Source organism: Ceratotherium simum, chromosome 4, assembly GCF_057802395.1.
Source record: "Ceratotherium simum simum isolate JZ-2026a chromosome 4, ASM5780239v1, whole genome shotgun sequence".
Taxonomy (NCBI): Eukaryota; Metazoa; Chordata; class Mammalia; order Perissodactyla; family Rhinocerotidae; genus Ceratotherium; species Ceratotherium simum.
In genome coordinates this window covers 23047295-23066047 of record NC_141903.1, presented here as the reverse complement: position 1 = coordinate 23066047, position 18753 = coordinate 23047295, and the positions used below count along the sequence as shown (strand labels likewise).

Genomic DNA, 18753 nt, shown 5'->3' with positions numbered 1-18753 from the left:
ACTGGGCATCAGAAGACTCAAATCCTGATCCTATCTCTAGGATCTGGGTGACCTTAAATTATTTAGTTACTTTCTGTGAAATTAGGGGAATGTATTAGTTAGAACATCCTTACTGACTCTCAGCTTTGGAAATTTAAAGGTCTATGATTATTATCAGTAGATTTGGAAATGTTGTTACTTTCGTAGATTCTAAGGGAGAAGGAAAATCAAACGAGATAAGAGTACAACAGATTTGATATCTATTTCTGTATTCTAAAAAATGAACTCTGATCTCTGATCTTTCCAGAAATCAGAAGATTTTTCAGGTTGCAATCAAAAGATCAAAATAATACTCAAATGCTTAGTCATGAAACATGATCTCTGATTTATATTTAGGGGAAGTTGGATGATCTGTTGATAATTTTCAAGAGTCAGAAGAAGGTTTTTCTACTATGTAGGAAAAGCAGGAACAACACACTTCAAAGGCAGGAAGTTACTGCAACTATACCAAAGAAAAAAGCCAGCTGCATGCATTCTTCAGCTGAACTTAAAGATAAATACATAGTCTGGTAAAAGACAACATTATACAAAATGACAGACCTGGGCTAAGCTTGGGGAGGGCACTCTAACAATGGAATTAATCAGGTGACAGGCAGCTAGGTGTGTCAGCGCACTAAGGAATATGAAGGTTTTTGAGACAGGCTCAGAGGGTGATTTTTAGTGGTACTATATGCCTGGAGGCATTTACTTTCTTCTCCATTTTCAAAATATTCGAAACTCAAATATATATTTTAGATTTTATCTTCCTACACATCTTATACTTCAAGAAATGCATCCTGTGAGATTTATTTAGAATTGGGAATAACAGAAAGGCTTGGCTGGCCAAGGATATCACCCTGTCTGGTTCCTAAGGAGACCCATTTTACAATCAGTGTTTCTCAATTTTTTGTAGCCTATACCCTCCCAGTTGAGAAGATATGTTCAAGCCTTACTTTCTACAGTTTGTAGTTCAAAAACAATAGTTTTTTTTTTTTCCCCAAATGTGAAGTTATATTATTGAATATATTCTTCTCCAACTACCCTTCCATTCGTTTGGGGCCTCCTTCCCATTAAGAATCAGTGATTTACACAACTGTTCTAACTTGGCAATAGCATAACTGCAGCATAAAATCTATTGTTTAAAACAAGCACTCCAAGCCTCCTGAAATACAAGCCATCTGTGTGTTTGTTTTACATTTATCTTCAATAACCTGAGAAATGAACACCGAGTTCTGGGACGGGTGGGGTTTGCAGGGGTGGAGATGGTGTGTCTCCTGTTTGTTTCAGTGCACACCAGGCCCAGTGCTACAGGAAAAAGAAAAAATTCCAAGAAAGGATTGTGGAGGCTGGTCTCTATGTGACTGATAGGGCTATCCTGTCCTGAATTACAAGTGGGTGAAAGGATATCAGAAACCCACAGGATGGGGGGGTGGGGTGGGGGGGTAGTGTCTCACCTGCCTTCTCCATCACAACATTGCTTACCAGAATGATTAAATGTGCAGCAGAGTGAACAAACATTGAGTATCTCAGGGATAACAAACTGAGACAGGCCAGAAACAATTATTTATCGAATACACTTATATATCTTCCTCAGTGTCGGGTGTTTTTTCCATTTATTAACACAGCCGCTTTGTGAGATAGTTATTCATCTCCCCATGTTACGGATAAGGAGACAGACACTCACTTGGAGGGGAAAAGAGTGAGGTTCACCCCTGGGGGCTGGGAGTGGGAGTTCACCTCCCTGGAGCATAGCTTTTGGGAGTCCGGTTTGAAATCGCCGCTGAAGGCATGCTCTGCATCCAGCCTCGGAAATGAAAGTAGGATTTTGGAGAATCCCCTAGGGGGAAATGTTTAAAAGGAGGAAAGCCTAGTGACTTGGGGGTAAATTTGCTATACACTTACCAACAACCCCCTTCAAGTGAAAGCATCTAGGGCTATGACCAGAGCCCAGCTTTGGGCCGTCTGCTCCTTCTCTCGGGGACGGGGTGGAGCCCTTCCGAGAGTGACTGAGGGCGGCCCGGAACTGACAGCTGTGCGAGGAAGCCAGTGCTTTGTCTTCTCTCCCACTCTGGGGAACACGAGGCAGCGTTGCATCCGAGCCTGGTCTAACGCCGCCAAGAACAGGCGCTGGCAAAGAACCCTCTTTCCAAACAGATTCACAGAGAATTAAGGGGCGGGTGGGGGCCTCGGGGACCTCCTAGGCTAGGCCTGGGCCCCAGTGCCCTCGCAACGAAAACCTGCGACCTTGCTTAGAGGCCGCCAGGCCTGGCTCCGCCTGCGCTGGCCGGGCGCTGCCCCCCGGTGAGACCGCGCCTTCTGTGTAACTCTAGCGGGCCCAGGCAGGCCGGCTGCTATGGTAACGCTGCTCGCCCGGCTCTGGGAGGCGGGGAGGAGGGAGGCGGGCCTTGACGGACGTTGCTCAGACTTGGTTTGGGGTGCTGCCCCACTCCCAACTAATTATTTGCCAGAAAAGAAGCCGTGAGGTAGATGTTTTGTAAATGAGGGGCCCAGGGGCCGCATTAGTATTGAAGGAAGGGGTCAGGCTCTCCCCCTAAGTCCGCTCCTGCCAAGGATTTTAACGGTCCTTCAAAGTAGGGAGGAGGCAGCGTTGTAATTGGGATTCGGTCAGACGGGCCACGCCCTTTCCTCGGCCTTTGGTGTGCCTAGGCCACGCCCACCCGAGGGGGGCCTAGTTCTAGACCACGTCCCTTCCCTGGCGCGCGGAAGGAGGACCGACATGGAGGGGTAGGGATCTTGACTGAATTGAGCCAGCACAACTAACCGCGCGAAAGCCTACGGAGGGCTGTGTTCCTCAGGCGTCCTCCGAGGCTGCCCCGCCCCGTCGTTTTCGCGGCGCCCGTTTGGTTTTGCGCCTGCGCAATTGCTCCCGCGAGCTCAAGGGCTGGTCGAACACGTACGGAATCGCCGGGGCGCGCAGAAGGGGAGGAGCGGGCATGCTCAGGCGCGCGCGCGTCTGGAGTGTCGCGAAGGGAGCAGGCGAGTCGGGAGGCTTGGGTGGATAGAGAGGTGCGGCCAGATTGTTTGGTGGGCTGTGCGTAAGGCCGCTCAGGGCACCAGGGCGCCCATCTCGTTGGCCCGCTCGGTGCTAGGAGCAGATCCGGGGCAGGAGGGGAGCGCTGGGTTAGGGGCTGTTGCTGCAGCTGCTCGGGAGTCGCCCGTCAGCCCGCGGTTCGCGGGCCCTGCCGGTCAGGGTAAGCGGGCCGCGCTTACCAAAGAGAGGAGCGTGAGATCAGAGAGTGTGGGAGGCCATCGGGGCCTGCGGGAGGAAGGGGGGTGGGAGCGTGCGGGAGGGGCAGGGTGTGTGGGAAGGGAAAGAGGCCCATGGAATAGTAGTAGTAATAACGACCACCACCACACGATAATAATATTCTAGTGATATGTGCCAGGACTTTACAAAGCACCTTATATGCAGCCTTCTGTTCAACCTCGACTGCAATCCTCCGAGGTGTATACTGTGAAACTCATTTTACAAGATAGGAAAACTGAGGTACGAGAGAGGTTAAGTAACTTAGGCAAAGCCGCACAGCTAATCGGTGGCCTGGCTTCGAACTTACGTCTGTCGGGCCCTAATGCGTGATATTTTAATATCTTTGCTTTACAAAAAAGGAAAAAAGAACGAAAGAAGGGTGGTTAGGAGGAGGGGAGGAACGAGTGTGGTTTTGAAGTGGGAGCGTGATCCAGAACGGGAACAGAAGGATGGCGGGAGACCGTGAGGGAGAGCGAGGACCTGAGTTTGGAACCTCGCGGGCCTCCCCCTCCTTGGTTCTTGAGGCCCCACAACTTTTCCTTGCTGTTTTGTGGCTTTATAAACAGCACCGTTGCTCTTTAGGAGCCAGCTCACAAGGCTGGGCCACGTGGGTGGTTCTAAGAACTGGTTGGACTGTGGTTCAGTCCGGGGTAGTGTCTTCGGACGCTGTGTTTTGGAGGGAGGGGAGGACGGCGGCCGGGGCCGCCCGGCCGTGTAGAGAGGGGACCCTCTTTCAAGCAGCTGCCGTTTCTTCTGACGCGCTGCTGCTTACTTTTTCATCTTATCCCCTCGCAGCAAAGCCTTTGTTCAGTCCTCTAGAATGGGGAAGTGATGTTTATTGTGTCCTTGCATACTTAGGCTTACACAAAACAGAACCAGAAAAACAAAACATTCTTTCCCCAAGTCAGGCCAGGCACCCTGGATTGCTTGCAGAGAACACTTTCGAGTGGCTTTATCACTAGTTGCTCTTCAGGGTAAATAAGGAGCTTTGTTTTGGAAAAGTTTCTAGGTCATCAGGAGCGTTCTGAACAGATTGCCAGGGACCTCCGTAACTCGTAGGGGGGTGTGTGTGTGTATGTGTATGAGAATGAGAGCGAGAGAGAGAGAGCTTTCCTTCTTGCACTGTCTCGTACTACTGTGTGTGTGTATGTGTATTCTCATACACATACAAGAGAGAGAGCTTCTTGCACAGTCTCGTACTACTGGGAAACTACAAGTATCGTTTATGGCTTGTGTTGTGCTTTCATATGGAGTAGAGTAGCTTATATGAGAGTCAAGTTTTTATAGCGTGGGGTAGCTCATGTGGAGTCAAGTTTTAAAGTCAACCTGTGAGGCAAACATTGCATGCGATCAAAATTATCCTTAAAAATTCCTTAGGAAGGTGCAAAGTTGGAGAAGGCCATTCTGTTTCTCAGTAAATCCAGCATAGTCAGTTTTTCCTTGAGCTTTGAAACTTCGCACTGTTTCTTTGGTTGTAACTCAGAGTAATTCGGTTACTTTTAGGGGCTGTGTTGAAGAAATAAACATACTTGAATGGGGTAGAGTCATGCCACACAATGAAGTGCACTGTGAGATGCTGGCACTGAGAGGCTTCAGAGGAGGAAGAGGAACCAAGGGGAACAGTATGTTTTTGGTTCCCATCTTAGGCTCGTTCTGGAGTATGTGCTCACTGAGTGGAAAGCGGCAGGCAGAATTGCCAGCATTATTATTATTACTTCTCTCTCTTTTCTGGCTAGCATATCCAGTAATTTATGCTAAGTTAAATGTGCATAAGGTGTGTCCTCTTTAGTTCCTGAGTGGCATACATTTAGGGGCTTGCAAGCTATTGTTTATTTCCTCACGATTTTCCTAGATAAGGATTTGGTGCAAGAATGTCATATATTTTTGCCAGTGGTCTGCTTTTGCATTCCCCATTTGTCAGATATGTATAACAATAGTTAGCTTTGTAACAGTGGTTAGCTTTTTAAAAAAAATTCTCTTGGAAATGGAAGTCATGATACTGCCTTTTTAAATTAATGTCTCTGAATTTCAGTTTCAGTAAAATGTGGAGGAAGATAACACTGTACAAAGTTGTGAGGAGTTTTGTCTACTGTTATTTTGAAGCAAAACCCCACATTTCATATCATATCACCTATAAGTATTTTGCATTATCTCTAAAACATAAGGACTCTCTTTTCTTTAATTAATTAATTTTTTTGCAGGGGAAGATTCACCCTAAGCTAACGTCTGTTGCCAGTCTTCCTCCTTTTTTTCTTCCTTTTCTCCCCTGCAAAACCCCAGTACATAGTTGTGTATAGTTGTAAGTTCTTCTGGTTCTATGTGAGCTGCTGCCACAACATGGCTACTGACAGACAAGTGGTGTGGTTCTGCTCCTGGGAACCGAACCCAGGCCACGGAAGCGGAGCACGCTGAACTTTAACTGCTAGGCCATCAGGGCTGGCTCAGGGACTCTCTTTTAAAAATCATAATTGCAATATATTATAACACCAAAAAAAGCAGAAAAAACAAAAAAAAAAACCCAACAAAAACCCAAAACCAGCCATTCGTTGTTCAGACTTCTGCTTGTCTCAAAAGTCATAGTGGGGCTGGTCCTATGGCATAGCGATTGGGTTCAGCGCGCTCCGCTTTGGCGGCCTGGGTTTGCAGGTTTGGATCCTGGATGTGGACCTACACCACTCATCAGCCATGCTGTGGCGACAACCCACATACAAAATAGAGGAAGATTGGCATGGATGTTAGCTCAGGGACAGTCTTCCTCAAGCAAAAACAGAGGAGGGTTGGCAACAGATGTTAGCTCAGGGCAAATCTTCCTCAGCAAAAAAAAAAAAAAAAAAAAAGTCATAGTTTTTTTTTCCCTAACTTTTTAAAGCAGGATCCAACTAAGGTCTGCACGTTTTGATTGGTTGTTATGTCTCCTGAGAGTCTTTTATTTCTTGCAATTTATTTGTTGAAGAAGCTGGGTTCTGTAGTTTCCCACAATAGTTTATAGCTTTTGCTGGTTGCATTTCTGAGATGTGGTCAGATTTAAGTTAGATTTTTTTGGCAAGACTCATAGTGGAGATGTGTTCTCTCAAGAGGCACATAATAACTAGTCTTTTTTTGTGATAATAGCCATTGTGATTATTTTAACAACTTTATTGAGGTATAATTTATATATTATAAAATTCACCCTTTTTAATGTAGAGTTCAATGATTCTTAGTCAATTTACTGAGTTCAGTGCAGTCTTCATTGTAATTGAGTTTGGGAACATTTCCATCACCTCGGTAAGATACCTCATGCCCATTTACAGTTAATCCCCATCCCACCTTAGTGTACTTTCGGTCTTTATAGATTTGCCTTTTCTGGATATTCTGTATAAATGCTGTTATGATTATTGCCCAAATCTATAAATTCATTAGGAGTTACAAAATGGTGATATTCTATCATTCTGTATTCATTTGTTACTTGTATTACTTCTATAAAGAGAAACTTGTCCCTCAGCTATTTGGTTACTTTGAGGCACAGTTTATATAGGAAAGGCAAGATACATATTTTAAAAAATAAGTTGATTGGCTAATATTCTCCAGTGGTGACCAATTAAGTTTATTTTCCTAGTTCATTATGAACTCATGGATTTAAACCTATCTGAGAAGTTTTAGTACATTGCAGCCATTATCCATAATGATGTTCATATTGTCTTTTCTTTGACCAGAGGGAGCCTCTTCATATTGTTTCCTGAGTTCTTTTGACACAGCCTTAAGAGCTTCTTAGCTGAGGAGCCTGGTTATAAGGGTTTAATGTCAATACCTAATTGTCCTCTTTTTAACCTGCTTCGCTGCTTGGAGGCCAAAGGCATTTTTTGCTTGGGTCCCCTTTTTTGCTTTTGCTTTTATGGAAACGTCTCTGTCTCCACAAGTGATACCCACTTCCCCTAAAGTAGTTTATGGTTGTGTTTGAAATGACACCAAAAAGGAAGTGCGTTGTTTCAGTTAGGGAAATAAGAAAGTGAAGTGGCATGGATTTAACATGAATGGGCATAGAAATGGGTTTAAGCTCTTTTGCAGGGGAAAACCTTAAGCACAGTTGAGAATCTAAAATTCTGAGTCCCAACATTTTCTTAATTATGGTCAGATAGTGGAATTTGCTCCACATTCAGCCTGAACTTCTGCCTGCTTCTGATGTCTTTTATTTGTTCATCTGCAAGGCTTTACTTTTTTTTTTTTTTTTTGAGGAAGATCAGCGCTGAGCTAACATCCGTGCTAATCCTCCTCTTTTTGCTGAGGAAGGCCGGCTCTGAGCTAACATCTATTGCCAATCCTCCTCCTTTTTTTTCTTCCCCAAAGCCCCAGTAGATAGTTGTATGTCACAGTTGCACATCCTTCTAGTTGCTGTATGTGGGACGCGACCTCAGCATGCGTCGCTGCGCACCCGGGATCCGAACCCGGGCCGCCAGTAGCAGAGCGTGTGCACTTAACCGCTAAGCCATGGGGTCGGCCCTGCAGGGCTTTAATTCATGCCCATTGTGTACAGAATGAAAAGGAGAAGAAATGGATTCTCCCTTTAAGAGGTGTCTACACATATTTGTTAGGAAGATATCACACTCTACTTAAGTTTCACAGTAATTGTCGTAAGTCTACTATAATTTTAGAGGAACATCTGTCAAAGTGTAGGGTGCCTTGAATAAATGGAATCTTCAAGGGTTGCTGACAAACTAACAGATTGGTTTCTCAGAGACATGATGACACTTGAGAATACCAATTTTTTGTTCCAGATTCTTATTGTTGCGCCTACCTAGCTTGAAAGTAGGAAGCCAAAATTTTCCCTGCTCTCTCCTTTGGAAATCACTCACGTTCATTTACTGTTTCTAGGAATTTCCCCCTGAATCTGTATGCTGGAGCCCACTCTTACGTTATGTTGAGGATCCATGTGGTGGGGTTGCCTTTTAAGTAAATGCCCTTATGATAAGTTCCTTTTGTAACTAAGCATCTGATGTTGAGTTTGCTGTGCTAACAGCGTTACTCTGAGACTGAACCATGTTGAGTTTTATCTTACAGAATACTGTCCTCTCCCCAGTTTTCTGCCATAATATACACCATAAATCATTCTGTTTTTGGTTGAATTACTTATACCTGCCATCTTCTCTGTCTTTATTGTTGAATTGCTACTTGGTTTCTTTACAATATTATGTGTTTAAAAGTAGACATTAAGAAGTCAAATTCATATTTTCACTCTCGTTAAAGGTTGAAATTAGCAAGTGGGATTAGCTTTTACCACTCAAATTCCTCACTTCATGATCTGTTTGCACAAATCTAAAGAGGCCCTATATTAAGTTAGTTAATTGCTTCTAGTTGTATTTGACACTTGGATTTGGAGGGTAAAAAGAATTTCCTCTTTTGGGGGTTAGAGGGGAGTCCCATGCCCATATTCATCATATGGGTGTAAAGACTTTAAGTGTGGGAGTTTAGGTAGACATTCTTTCAGGCTTTCCGAGATCCCAGATACATTTAAACTGGCTGAAGTGATTACCTTAGAAATGTTTCTGTCATTTGGTCTCTGTGCAAAGTGATGTGAAAGTCACAGGTAAGGGCATGTTTGTGGTCACGGGGGACTCTTAGTCTGTAGGTAGTCTGGAGAGGGCTAAAAAATAATTTAAGGTGGTGGTTTTACTTCTGTGCTTAAGGGCACCTTGGACAAAAGATTCTTCAGGTTTCTCAAGTAATTTTAGTTTCTTCAGGTTAAAGAACTGAGAGGGGGGGGAGAGAGAGAGAGAGAGAGAGTGTGTGTCTTGACAAAAGCAAGTTTCCCCGTCGTGTAAAATGGAGAATAAATATAATAGATTTAATGTTTTAGGTTAAACTGGTGAAGTGATGGTAAAATATTGTTTTGATATCTTTTTTTGGTTGACATCTTATGCCAGGGTGTAAATTTATGTGATTTCAAAATGTGTTTTTGAATCTAGATCAGATCAACCATTGGCTTGCCCTCTAACATAGTCAACTGAAAGCAACTTTTCAAGTTTCTTCAGGATGCCTGCAGCACTTGTGGAGAATAGCCAGGTTATCTGTGAAGTCTGGGCCAGCAATCTAGAAGAAGAGATGAGGAAGATCCGAGAAATTGTGCTCAGTTACAGTTACATTGCCATGGTAAAGAGCTCTACTCTATTTGACTCACCTTCTGGTGTAGACTTAGGGAATATTTAATGTGAGATTTTGAAAGAAATGATTACACCAAAGCCATGGTAAATTAAGTATGATGGAAAATTGTATTGCTTTTATGAAACATCAAGGTAGCCCGTGTGTCTGAGAAGGATGTAACCTCTAGTATCTTAGATTTTTTTTGTATTGTTATTCTGTGTTAGAAAGTTTTTAAAGCAGAAATTCTGTCAGCCCATAGGGTACATCTGTCCTGCAGATTTGGTGAATTTGTGTGGTGTTTAAAACGATTTTTTAAAATTAGTTGCCAGCATTTAAAAATCAAGAGATCTCACTTAAATTCCAGCTTTCTGGCATCTCTGGAAAAAATAGGAACATCTGGCAATATAGGGTCCACATTCCTGTCTGACATTGAGTGGCTGGAGGGAGATCCGTATCATGGTGATATCAAAGGCCTCTTTCAGTTCTAGTTTGCTCCAGTCCCCATTACTCATAACCATTTTCATACCCAGTCTGCTTTACTCCTTTACATGAGCTGCCTGGAGTTTGTGACTCCTGCTGTAGAGATTATACGGTTAAGTGTTTCGCCTGTATTTAGTACTCTCTGTGATCTTGTTCCAGTCGTTTTCCTCAAGCTAAACGTGGCTATTTGTTTTTTTCTGAATGGCTGTTTCACTTCCCTGTATTTTTATTCATATATTATTCTCAACCTAGAATGTTCTTAATTGACTGTTTATCTAGCTATAGTTAGTCAAGTACTTCTGTTCACATCCTGCTTAGGATCTCCAAGTTGTTATGCAAAGCTTCATGATTTTAGTGCTCCTGTGTCAACAAGATCAGGATTTTAAGATAGATTTTTGTGTCCAAGCTTGAGGCTTGTCACATACTTTTGTAAATTAAGGTAAAAATTTTATTTGTGAATCATCAATTCAGCATCCACTGTTTGGTGAGACCTTATGATGAGAGGCTTCTTCCCTTTCCAGGACACAGAATTTCCAGGGGTTGTTGTGCGACCAATTGGCGAATTTCGTAGTTCCATAGATTACCAGTATCAGCTTTTACGGTGCAATGTTGACCTTTTAAAAATTATCCAGTTGGGCCTTACATTCACGAACGAGAAGGGAGAATATCCTTCTGGAATCAACACTTGGCAGTTCAACTTCAAATTCAACCTTACGTAAGTGTCTGAGACACTTCTCAGAGTTATTCTTAGGCCTGCTACATTTATGCAGACTGTAATTTCTAACTGATTTTATTAATTTTAAGTTGTGTTTCCACCGAATCCAGGTAAGGGTTGGATGGAGCAATGAAGCAGAGGACGGGATAAGGAATCTCAGAAAGTAGAGTCCCTCTTAAAGGACTCTTACAAGTCAACAATAAAAGGACAAATAATCCAGTCAAAAATGGGCAAAAGATCTGAATAGACATTTTTCCAAAGAAGATACATAAATGGCTAATAAGCCCATGAAAAGATGCTCACCATCATGTCATTAGGGAAATGCAAATCAAAACCACAAAATACCACTTCAGACCCAGTAGGTGGCTATAATCAAAAAGACGATAACATGGTGAGGATGTGGAGAAATTAGAACCCTTAGACATTGCTATTGGAAATGTAAAATGGTGCAGCCTCTTTGGAAAACAGTTTGGCAGTTGCTCAAAAGGTTAAACATACCATATGAATCAGAAGTCCCACTCCTGGGCATATACCCAAGAGAAATAAAAACATACATCCATGTAAAAACTTGTGCATGAACGTTCATAGCAGCACTATTTGTAAGGGCCCCAGAGTGGAAACAATCCAAACGTTCGTGATCTGATGAATGGATAAAGTAAATGTGGTATAGCCACACAATGGAGTGTTACTGGGCACTAAAAAAGAATGAAGGACTGATAAATGTTATACATGGATGAACTTTGAAAACATGCTAAGGGAAAGAAGCCAGACACAAAAGCCCACATATTGGATGATTTTATTTATATGGAATGTCCAAAATAGGCAAATCTATAGGGTGGGTTATGGGGTAATGGGGAGTGATTGCTTAATGGGTACGGGTTTCTTTTTGAGGTGATGAAATGGTTTATAATTGATTGTGATGGTGGTTGCAACTCTGTCAATATACTAAAAGCTATTGAATTGTATATTTTAAATGTGTGAATTGTTTAGTATGTGAATTATATCTCACTAAGGCCGTTTAAAATGGAAAAAAGAGTTATTTCCCTATTTTGGATTATGTGGTATTATAAATATTCCTGTGTTTAAATTAATGGATATATCTTTACAGTGGAATATTATGCCAGAGTTACAAAGGATGTGGTATATCTATTGGTATTGATTTTGAAAGATGGTCTATGAAATATAGACATAGGGATGGAGCTGTGTATGTGTAGGTAGAGAAAATAGTCTGCGATAATATATAAACCAAGTTGTTAACAGTTATTTCCATGGGGCAGCATTATAAGAACATTAATTTTTTTTCATTTTCTGCTATTTTAAATATTTTTATATTGGTTGATTTCTTTTTTCTTTAAACAATGAGAAAATGTAGACCTTTTATAATTAGGAAATTTATTTTTGTGGGGGAAAATCCCATTTTTCTGTCTGTCACAGAGATAAGATTATCTGCTTTGTATGCTTGCTGGAATACTAGAGAGAATGAATTGGTTTATTGTTGAATTATGAAAGCATTTCAAGAATACTTGTTCTATAATTATAAGGTGATGGTAATATTGTTGCCCACTACTTCTGTTACATTATTTACTACCAGCTAAGAAGTGAATACCTTCTTTTTTAGAGAGGACATGTACTCCCAGGATTCCATAGATCTCCTTGCTAACTCAGGACTGCAGTTTCAGAAGCATGAAGAGGAAGGGATTGACACATTGCACTTTGCAGAGCTGCTTATGACATCAGGGGTAGTTCTCTGTGACAACGTCAAATGGCTTTCATTTCACAGGTCAGTACCGGAGAATGTGTCTCTCTCTTGCTTTGGGAATAAGAGAGATTCTTACGTCATTCTTGCAGTCCTATTGGCTCCCTTCTCTTAGTCAGTAGCAGTTAAGAAGTTGAAATGGTAACTGTTGCTTGTGTTTCAGTTTTTCAAAAAACACTTGGGAGCTCATACTGGTTTGTTTCACACAGTATTGGGCTCTGTCATGTGGCTGTCCGTGGGTGTATTCCAAGTGGAAAGAGGGAAGCAGTTCGTCATCTTTTTCTTGTCTTTTAAATGAATGCCTGGTGTTTCCCAGGTACTCAAAAGCCAGATTCACCTTAGGAGATGTTATTTTACCTTTTCAGTACTTTTGAATTTTTGATGAATAAAACTGACATTTACAAACCTTCGAGTTCTCTTATATATCTTGTATATCTCTCATATTGGTCTGTTATGTTGGTATGTTATTTAATGAAAAGTTCAGATTTCAGTAGGATAAACTACTTTGGAAGACTGAAAGTTCCTAACGCGAGGTAGCATCAAAGCTTTGAGAAATAAAGCGGTTGAATGCTGGGGCCTAATAACTGCTGATTTTTCACCTCAGTGCCTCATTCTCTCCTTGTAGTGGCTATGATTTTGGCTACATGGTAAAGTTACTTACAGATTCTCGTTTGCCAGAAGAGGAGCATGAATTCTTTCACATTCTGAACCTTTTCTTCCCATCCATTTATGATGTGAAATACCTGATGAAGAGTTGCAAAAATCTTAAGGTATACAATATTTTTCCTAATATTAGTAACAATGACAAAAAGAGAAAAAAAGACTTGTTATTTTGCTTTATTGCTATTTGTTCAGCATGTGTTCTTGAGTGCCTGCTAGGTGCCAACATTGTGCTAGACAAGGTGTATATAGAGCTGATTGGCACAAGGATTTGTGTGGTAACTGTCTTTAAACTGGGTATGAAGGGAGCCCTCTGCTTCTCTCATCTTAAGGCAGGCGTTCTTCCCTTAGGGCCCATGAACCCCAGTTGACAACATGAGGTGTATGTGCAGTTTGTTAGGGATGGGGTCTGTAGTGTACTAGACTCTCAGAGGGGTTCTTAATCCTAGACAGTTTAAGAGCTCACTACCCTCTTAAATTGTTGACATAAGAGGTTTGCTGTTTAGAATTGGATTGGCATTTGCTATTTCCTCAACCTTGTTTTACAGCAGTTAGGACTTTAACGGGTAGAGATCTGACAAAATTAATGATATAGAAAAGAAGGGAGTGAAAAGTGGAATATAACACAGTGTATCATTTGGAGGGCTAAAAAGAGGATACTGCCGGGATAAGGCCTGTTAAGTAAATGACCTGTTCCACTTCTTGTCACTAAAAGCAGTAAACTCAAGAATGGACTCAGTTGACTCCAACAGAGGAGTGTTGGGTCTGTAATATTATCTTTGTTTTTCTTACGTCTCCAGGGAGGTCTTCAGGAAGTTGCTGATCAGTTGGATTTGCAGAGAATTGGAAGGCAGCACCAGGCAGGCTCAGACTCGCTGCTGACGGGAATGGCATTCTTCAGGATGAAAGAGGTAAGGCTAACGAGGTGGGTGATCTTTATGGGCTGAGGTTTGTTGAAAATTTATAGTTTCTTTTGGAAGTTGTTGACTACCTTGAAAGCAGTTGGATTTTTTTTTGTTTGTTATGATGTTCAATATATTAAATGTAGTTTGAGAGGCAAAGAAGCATTCTGAAATGGAGGCCACTCAGCGTGTGCAAGTTTAGAAGTGTACTTGGTGTTCCTGGCAGCTCTAATCCTTGCAATTATTTGCTTTTATTCTGATTTCTATAATATGAACACATTTGTTATACTACCCACTTATTTTATGCTAAGTTCTGTTAATTATCAAATATTCCTCAGCCAACATACTCAATGGTGAAAAGCTGAAAGCTTTTCCTCTAAGATCAGGAACAAGACAAAGATTCCTACTCTTGCCACTTTTATTCAACATGGTATCAGAAGTCCTAGCCACAGCAATGAGGCAAAAAAAAGAAAAGGCATCCAAATCAGAAAGGAGGAAGTAAAAGTCACTGTTTGCAGATGACATGATATTATATATGGAAAACCCTACAGAATCCACCAAAAAACTGTTAGAACTAATAAATGAATTCAGTCAAGTGGCAGGATACAAAATCAGTATACAAAAATCTGATGCGTTTCTGTATACTAATAACAAACTATGAGAAAGAGAAATTGAGAAAATCCCATTTACAATTGCATCAAAAAGAATAAAATACCTAAGAATAAATTTAACCAAGGAGGTAAAAGACCTATACACTAAAAACTGTAAAACATGATGAAAGAAACTGAAGAAGACACAAATAAATGGGAAAATATTCTGTGCGCATGGATTGGAAGAAATAATATTGTTGAAGTGTCCATACCACCCAAAGCAACCTGCACATTCAGTGCAATTCCTATTAAAATTCCAATGGCATTTTTCACATAGACAATCCTAAAATTGGTATGGAAACACAAAAGACCCCAAATAGCCAAAGCAATCTTGAGAAAGAAGAACAAAGCTGGTGGCATCATGCTTCCTGATTTTGCCCCCTGAGGTACTTTTGACAATGTCTGGAGACATTTTTGGTTGTCACAACCTGGGAGTAGGGCGGTTGTGCTCCTGGCCAGGGATGCTGCTAAACGTCCTAGGGTACTGCAGTCTACTGGACAAGCCCCCTCAGTTCCCCAGCAAAGAATTTTCCTGCCCAGGAGTGCCGAGGTTGAGATACCCTGCTGTAAGTGACTAATGTCCATGATCTCACTCATAATAACCTATTATTACTCCATTTTATAGATAGGGAACCATGGCTTTAAGGAGAGTTGAAGTGACTTTCCTAAGGTCACACAGTGAGTCTGTGTGAGTCTAGAGCCCAAGCTCTTTGCACTGCCTGTTACAGAGAAGGGAGGAGATGGGAGCGATGGTACCAAGCAGCACAGGGATCCTGGCAGCAAAAGAACTCATGGAAAGCAGAAGTCTGTTCAGAAAAGGGAGCCTATATTTAGAGAAAGGAGCATGAAAAGAGTGTATCTGAAAGGTTTGGAGCTTTTCTTTATGAAGTTAGTTTCTAGTTGGCTAGATTTTCAGGGCTTTAAGAGAGCTGGTAGGTGCTGATGTGGTAGTGTTGAGACTTGGCATGACTCGTGACATAATTCTCACCACGAGTTCTCTGTCTTATTCTGCAGTTGTTTTTTGAGGACAGTATTGATGATGCCAAGTACTGTGGGCGGCTCTATGGCCTAGGCACAGGAGTGGCTCAGAAGCAGAATGAGGATGTGGACTCTGCCCAAGAGAAGATGAGCATCCTGGCGATCATCAACAACATGCAGCAGTGATGGCGGCAGGCTCTGTAGGATCGGCCCGATCCAGAGTGGTGCTTACTGTGCTGTGTATACTTACCTTCCTCCCCAAGACAAAGTGCTTCTTGTGAGCAAACTGTACCTACCATCTGCATTGAGCAGAAAGACTTTTGTTTTACTGAAGACAAAAGATGTCTTTATTTTAGATCCAGAAGAGGGGAGTTTGCTCTGAATTTGTAAACGAGTCTTCCCTATTCCTCATCCCCAAGCCTCTCCTCTCCGGTTGCCTCCTGCCACCAGCATCCATGGCGCATTTGACACCTTTTTAAATGTCCAGGACCAGTGAGAGACAAACTAGTATAATGTATATAACTCTTACCTGTTGTTATTCTTTTTCTTTTAAATTTTTTGCTAATCTCTGAGGATGAAGACTTCTTGCTATGATTCTCAGCTGAGCTGAGGGCTTCTGGGGAAAGTGGAACAAAATGGTGTTCTTGGGAAGTGGGTTATAGATGTTGAGTCTTTCCCTTCCTTCCTTGCCTTTTTTTGACCCTTCTCGAGGGCGTTTGCTTTCCTCACACTTTGTTAGTCTGTTTTTAGGTACTGTTATATGGAAATGAATTACTCAGTGCTAAAATTTGAAGACCAGATAATGAAAATTTTTCTTAAAAAACAAAATACTGAATCTGTCTCCCCTTCATTCATGAGGAACTCCAGAATGGGTATTAAGTTAACCACTTAAGTGTCTTTAAGTCTATGTTCCACTGTGCCACTGAGATTTGCTGTCACATGTGCATCATTTAAAGTTTTCATATAATAAAAGAGCCTGGATTTGATCCTGAAGGAAATTAGTAGAATCAGATTTTTGGATCATAAGTCTGTTGTATTTTCAGTCATGTGATTTCAGATGGTCATCTGTATTCTCCCACCTCACTTCTGTTTTCCCTGCTTTTCCTTTCAGCAAACCTGAGAAGTTAGGGAAATGGATTAATGTGAGTACCAGGAGTGTCTTTAAAAAGTTAGTAGTCGTTACATGTAAACAGGGCAGTAAGGAATTTGGTTTATAGAGTTTTCTTGGAGTAATATCCCACAACTGGGGTAGGAAGCTCAGGACTGTGATTTTTTTTTTTTAACTAGTCGTTTAAAAAGTACACAGTTTTTTTTTTTCTTCAAATGAATATAATGTGGCTAATTTCAAAAGACCAAAATCCCCTTTGGAGTAGTGGAAATGAAAACTGGTAACTCACTGAAGTGGATGAATAGTCTTACATTTTAAAAGCTTATGGAAAACTGACTTTGAAATGATTCAAAAATTTCAGGTATTATAAGCTGATATTTAAGATGCTTGTAAATATTATTTATGTTTTTAATTTTGTAAAATAAAAATTTCTTTTTAACCACTGGCATGAAAGTTTGGTCTTTCATAGCTATTAATCATTGGCTCTAGAAGATGGTCATTTGCTGTCTGTGAGACGGAAGCATCTTGTCTTTCCCTAAACTCTTGTCTCCATTTTCCACAAGTTGGCTTGCATACAAAATGTCTCACTTCCGTAGGAAGCTTTTTTTTTTTTTTTTGAGGAAGATTGGCCCTGTGCTAACATCTGTTGCCAACCCCTCGTACATAGTTGTGTATCCTAGTTGTAGAGTTGTAGCTCTTCTATATGGGATACCACCTCAGCATGGCTTGATGAATGGTGAGTAGGTCTATGCCCAGGATTCAAACTGGTGAACCCCAGGCCGGCGAAGTGGAACACGCCAACTTAACTGCTACACCACTGGGCTGGCCCGTAGGAGTCTTTTAATGAACAACCGTGTAAATGGAATCATCTCTTCACTTTATACTCCCTGCTAATTGTCAGGCCTTATAGGAAATCAGTTTTAATTATATTTCCTGGGGCCACTCCACTATATATGGTGGATTAGCTTGTTAATTAGTGGAATTCTTTTAGACAAATTGAACTGATATCCTAGATTTGGCTTAGACTTTGTTTCCACTCCTTTCTATTGGCACAAAAAACGTGGGCTTGTAAGAAGTCAGGTCCAGGAGCAGATCTAGGATGTTGACTGGGATGTTCACATATAGGAAGAGAGAGATTTTAGATTCGTGGTAAAAGTGGCATAGCTCAGGGATTCTGAACCAAGATGCCTTGGCATGCCCTACACAGATGTCTTTCCAAACTTGGATTAAAATAGGGAATTTATCTGTGCCACAATTGAAGACAGACAGACTGACATGTCAGGAGAAATGTTGAGATGAAGGGTTGAGGAATTCAGTGTTGAGTGGTGGTCTGGTCATTGCACGGGAGAGATAAGAGCTTATTTAATAAAGTGGTGCTAAAGAAGGGGCACAAGTCTAGTACAACTGGCAAGAACTTGTGTACATATGAGTGTGTGTAAGGCTGTGTGAGTGGTTATCCTCAGAAAGGGATGGTCCTGAAGAGTAACCAAGAGAATGCAAACTGGGTGTAATATCAACCCCTCTACATACACTGCCCAAGGTTCTTGAATTCCAGTGTTCTGCTAACCCAATAAGTTTGATTACTAGCCACAAGCCTAGTTGTCAGCCAGTGCTAATATGAGTGAACTCAGTTGCGAGTCCTTTAAGTCCAAGCTATTAATGAGTATTCTTTCAATTTCCTAATTTATTCCATCAATAAGTTTCCATTATGCACCTACTAGACACTAAGTAGATGCTAGGGATAAAACAGCACATGGAAGACATAATCTCTACCCTCACTGGAGTTTACAACCTACCTGTGTTGCTAGGCAAATAATTCACAAAAATACAAGTTGTGAACTGTCAAGTACGGGACACTTATGGCCTTGAGGTTGACGTTCAGGGATAGTCTTTTTACAGAAAGGACATTTATGCTGAGATCTAAGAGATGAGTAAGAGTGGGCCAGGCAGAGGAACAACATAGGCAAAACCCCTGAGATGACAAGAGATACTCGATAGGTCCCAGCAGCCAAGAGACCAGCGTGGCTGGAATCTAGAAGCAAGGATGAGTGTCTGGGTTGGAGACCAGAGGTAAAAGTCTAGAATCAGGCAGGGCCTTGTAAGC

The 18753-nt window shown here is 41.6% G+C and overlaps 1 protein-coding gene across 2 annotated transcripts; it reads left to right on the top strand.

Moving 5' to 3' along the window:
* The first annotated feature begins 3091 nt into the window (after positions 1-3091).
* CNOT8 (CCR4-NOT transcription complex subunit 8) lies at positions 3092-17088 on the top strand. Of its 2 annotated transcripts, XM_004428607.3 has the most exons (7): positions 3092-3230; positions 9226-9409; positions 10402-10595; positions 12214-12375; positions 12977-13121; positions 13812-13922; positions 15578-17088. In XM_004428607.3, the coding sequence occupies exons 2-7, from the start codon at positions 9293-9295 to the stop codon at positions 15725-15727; spliced, it is 879 nt and encodes a 292-aa protein (XP_004428664.1). In that variant the 5' UTR covers positions 3092-3230; positions 9226-9292; the 3' UTR covers positions 15728-17088. The 2 variants fall into 2 exon arrangements, with proteins under 2 accessions (XP_004428664.1, XP_087285633.1); XM_087429507.1 differs by lacking the exons at positions 9226-9409; positions 10402-10595 and having other exon boundaries at positions 3155-3230.
* The last annotated feature ends 1665 nt before the right edge of the window (positions 17089-18753 follow it).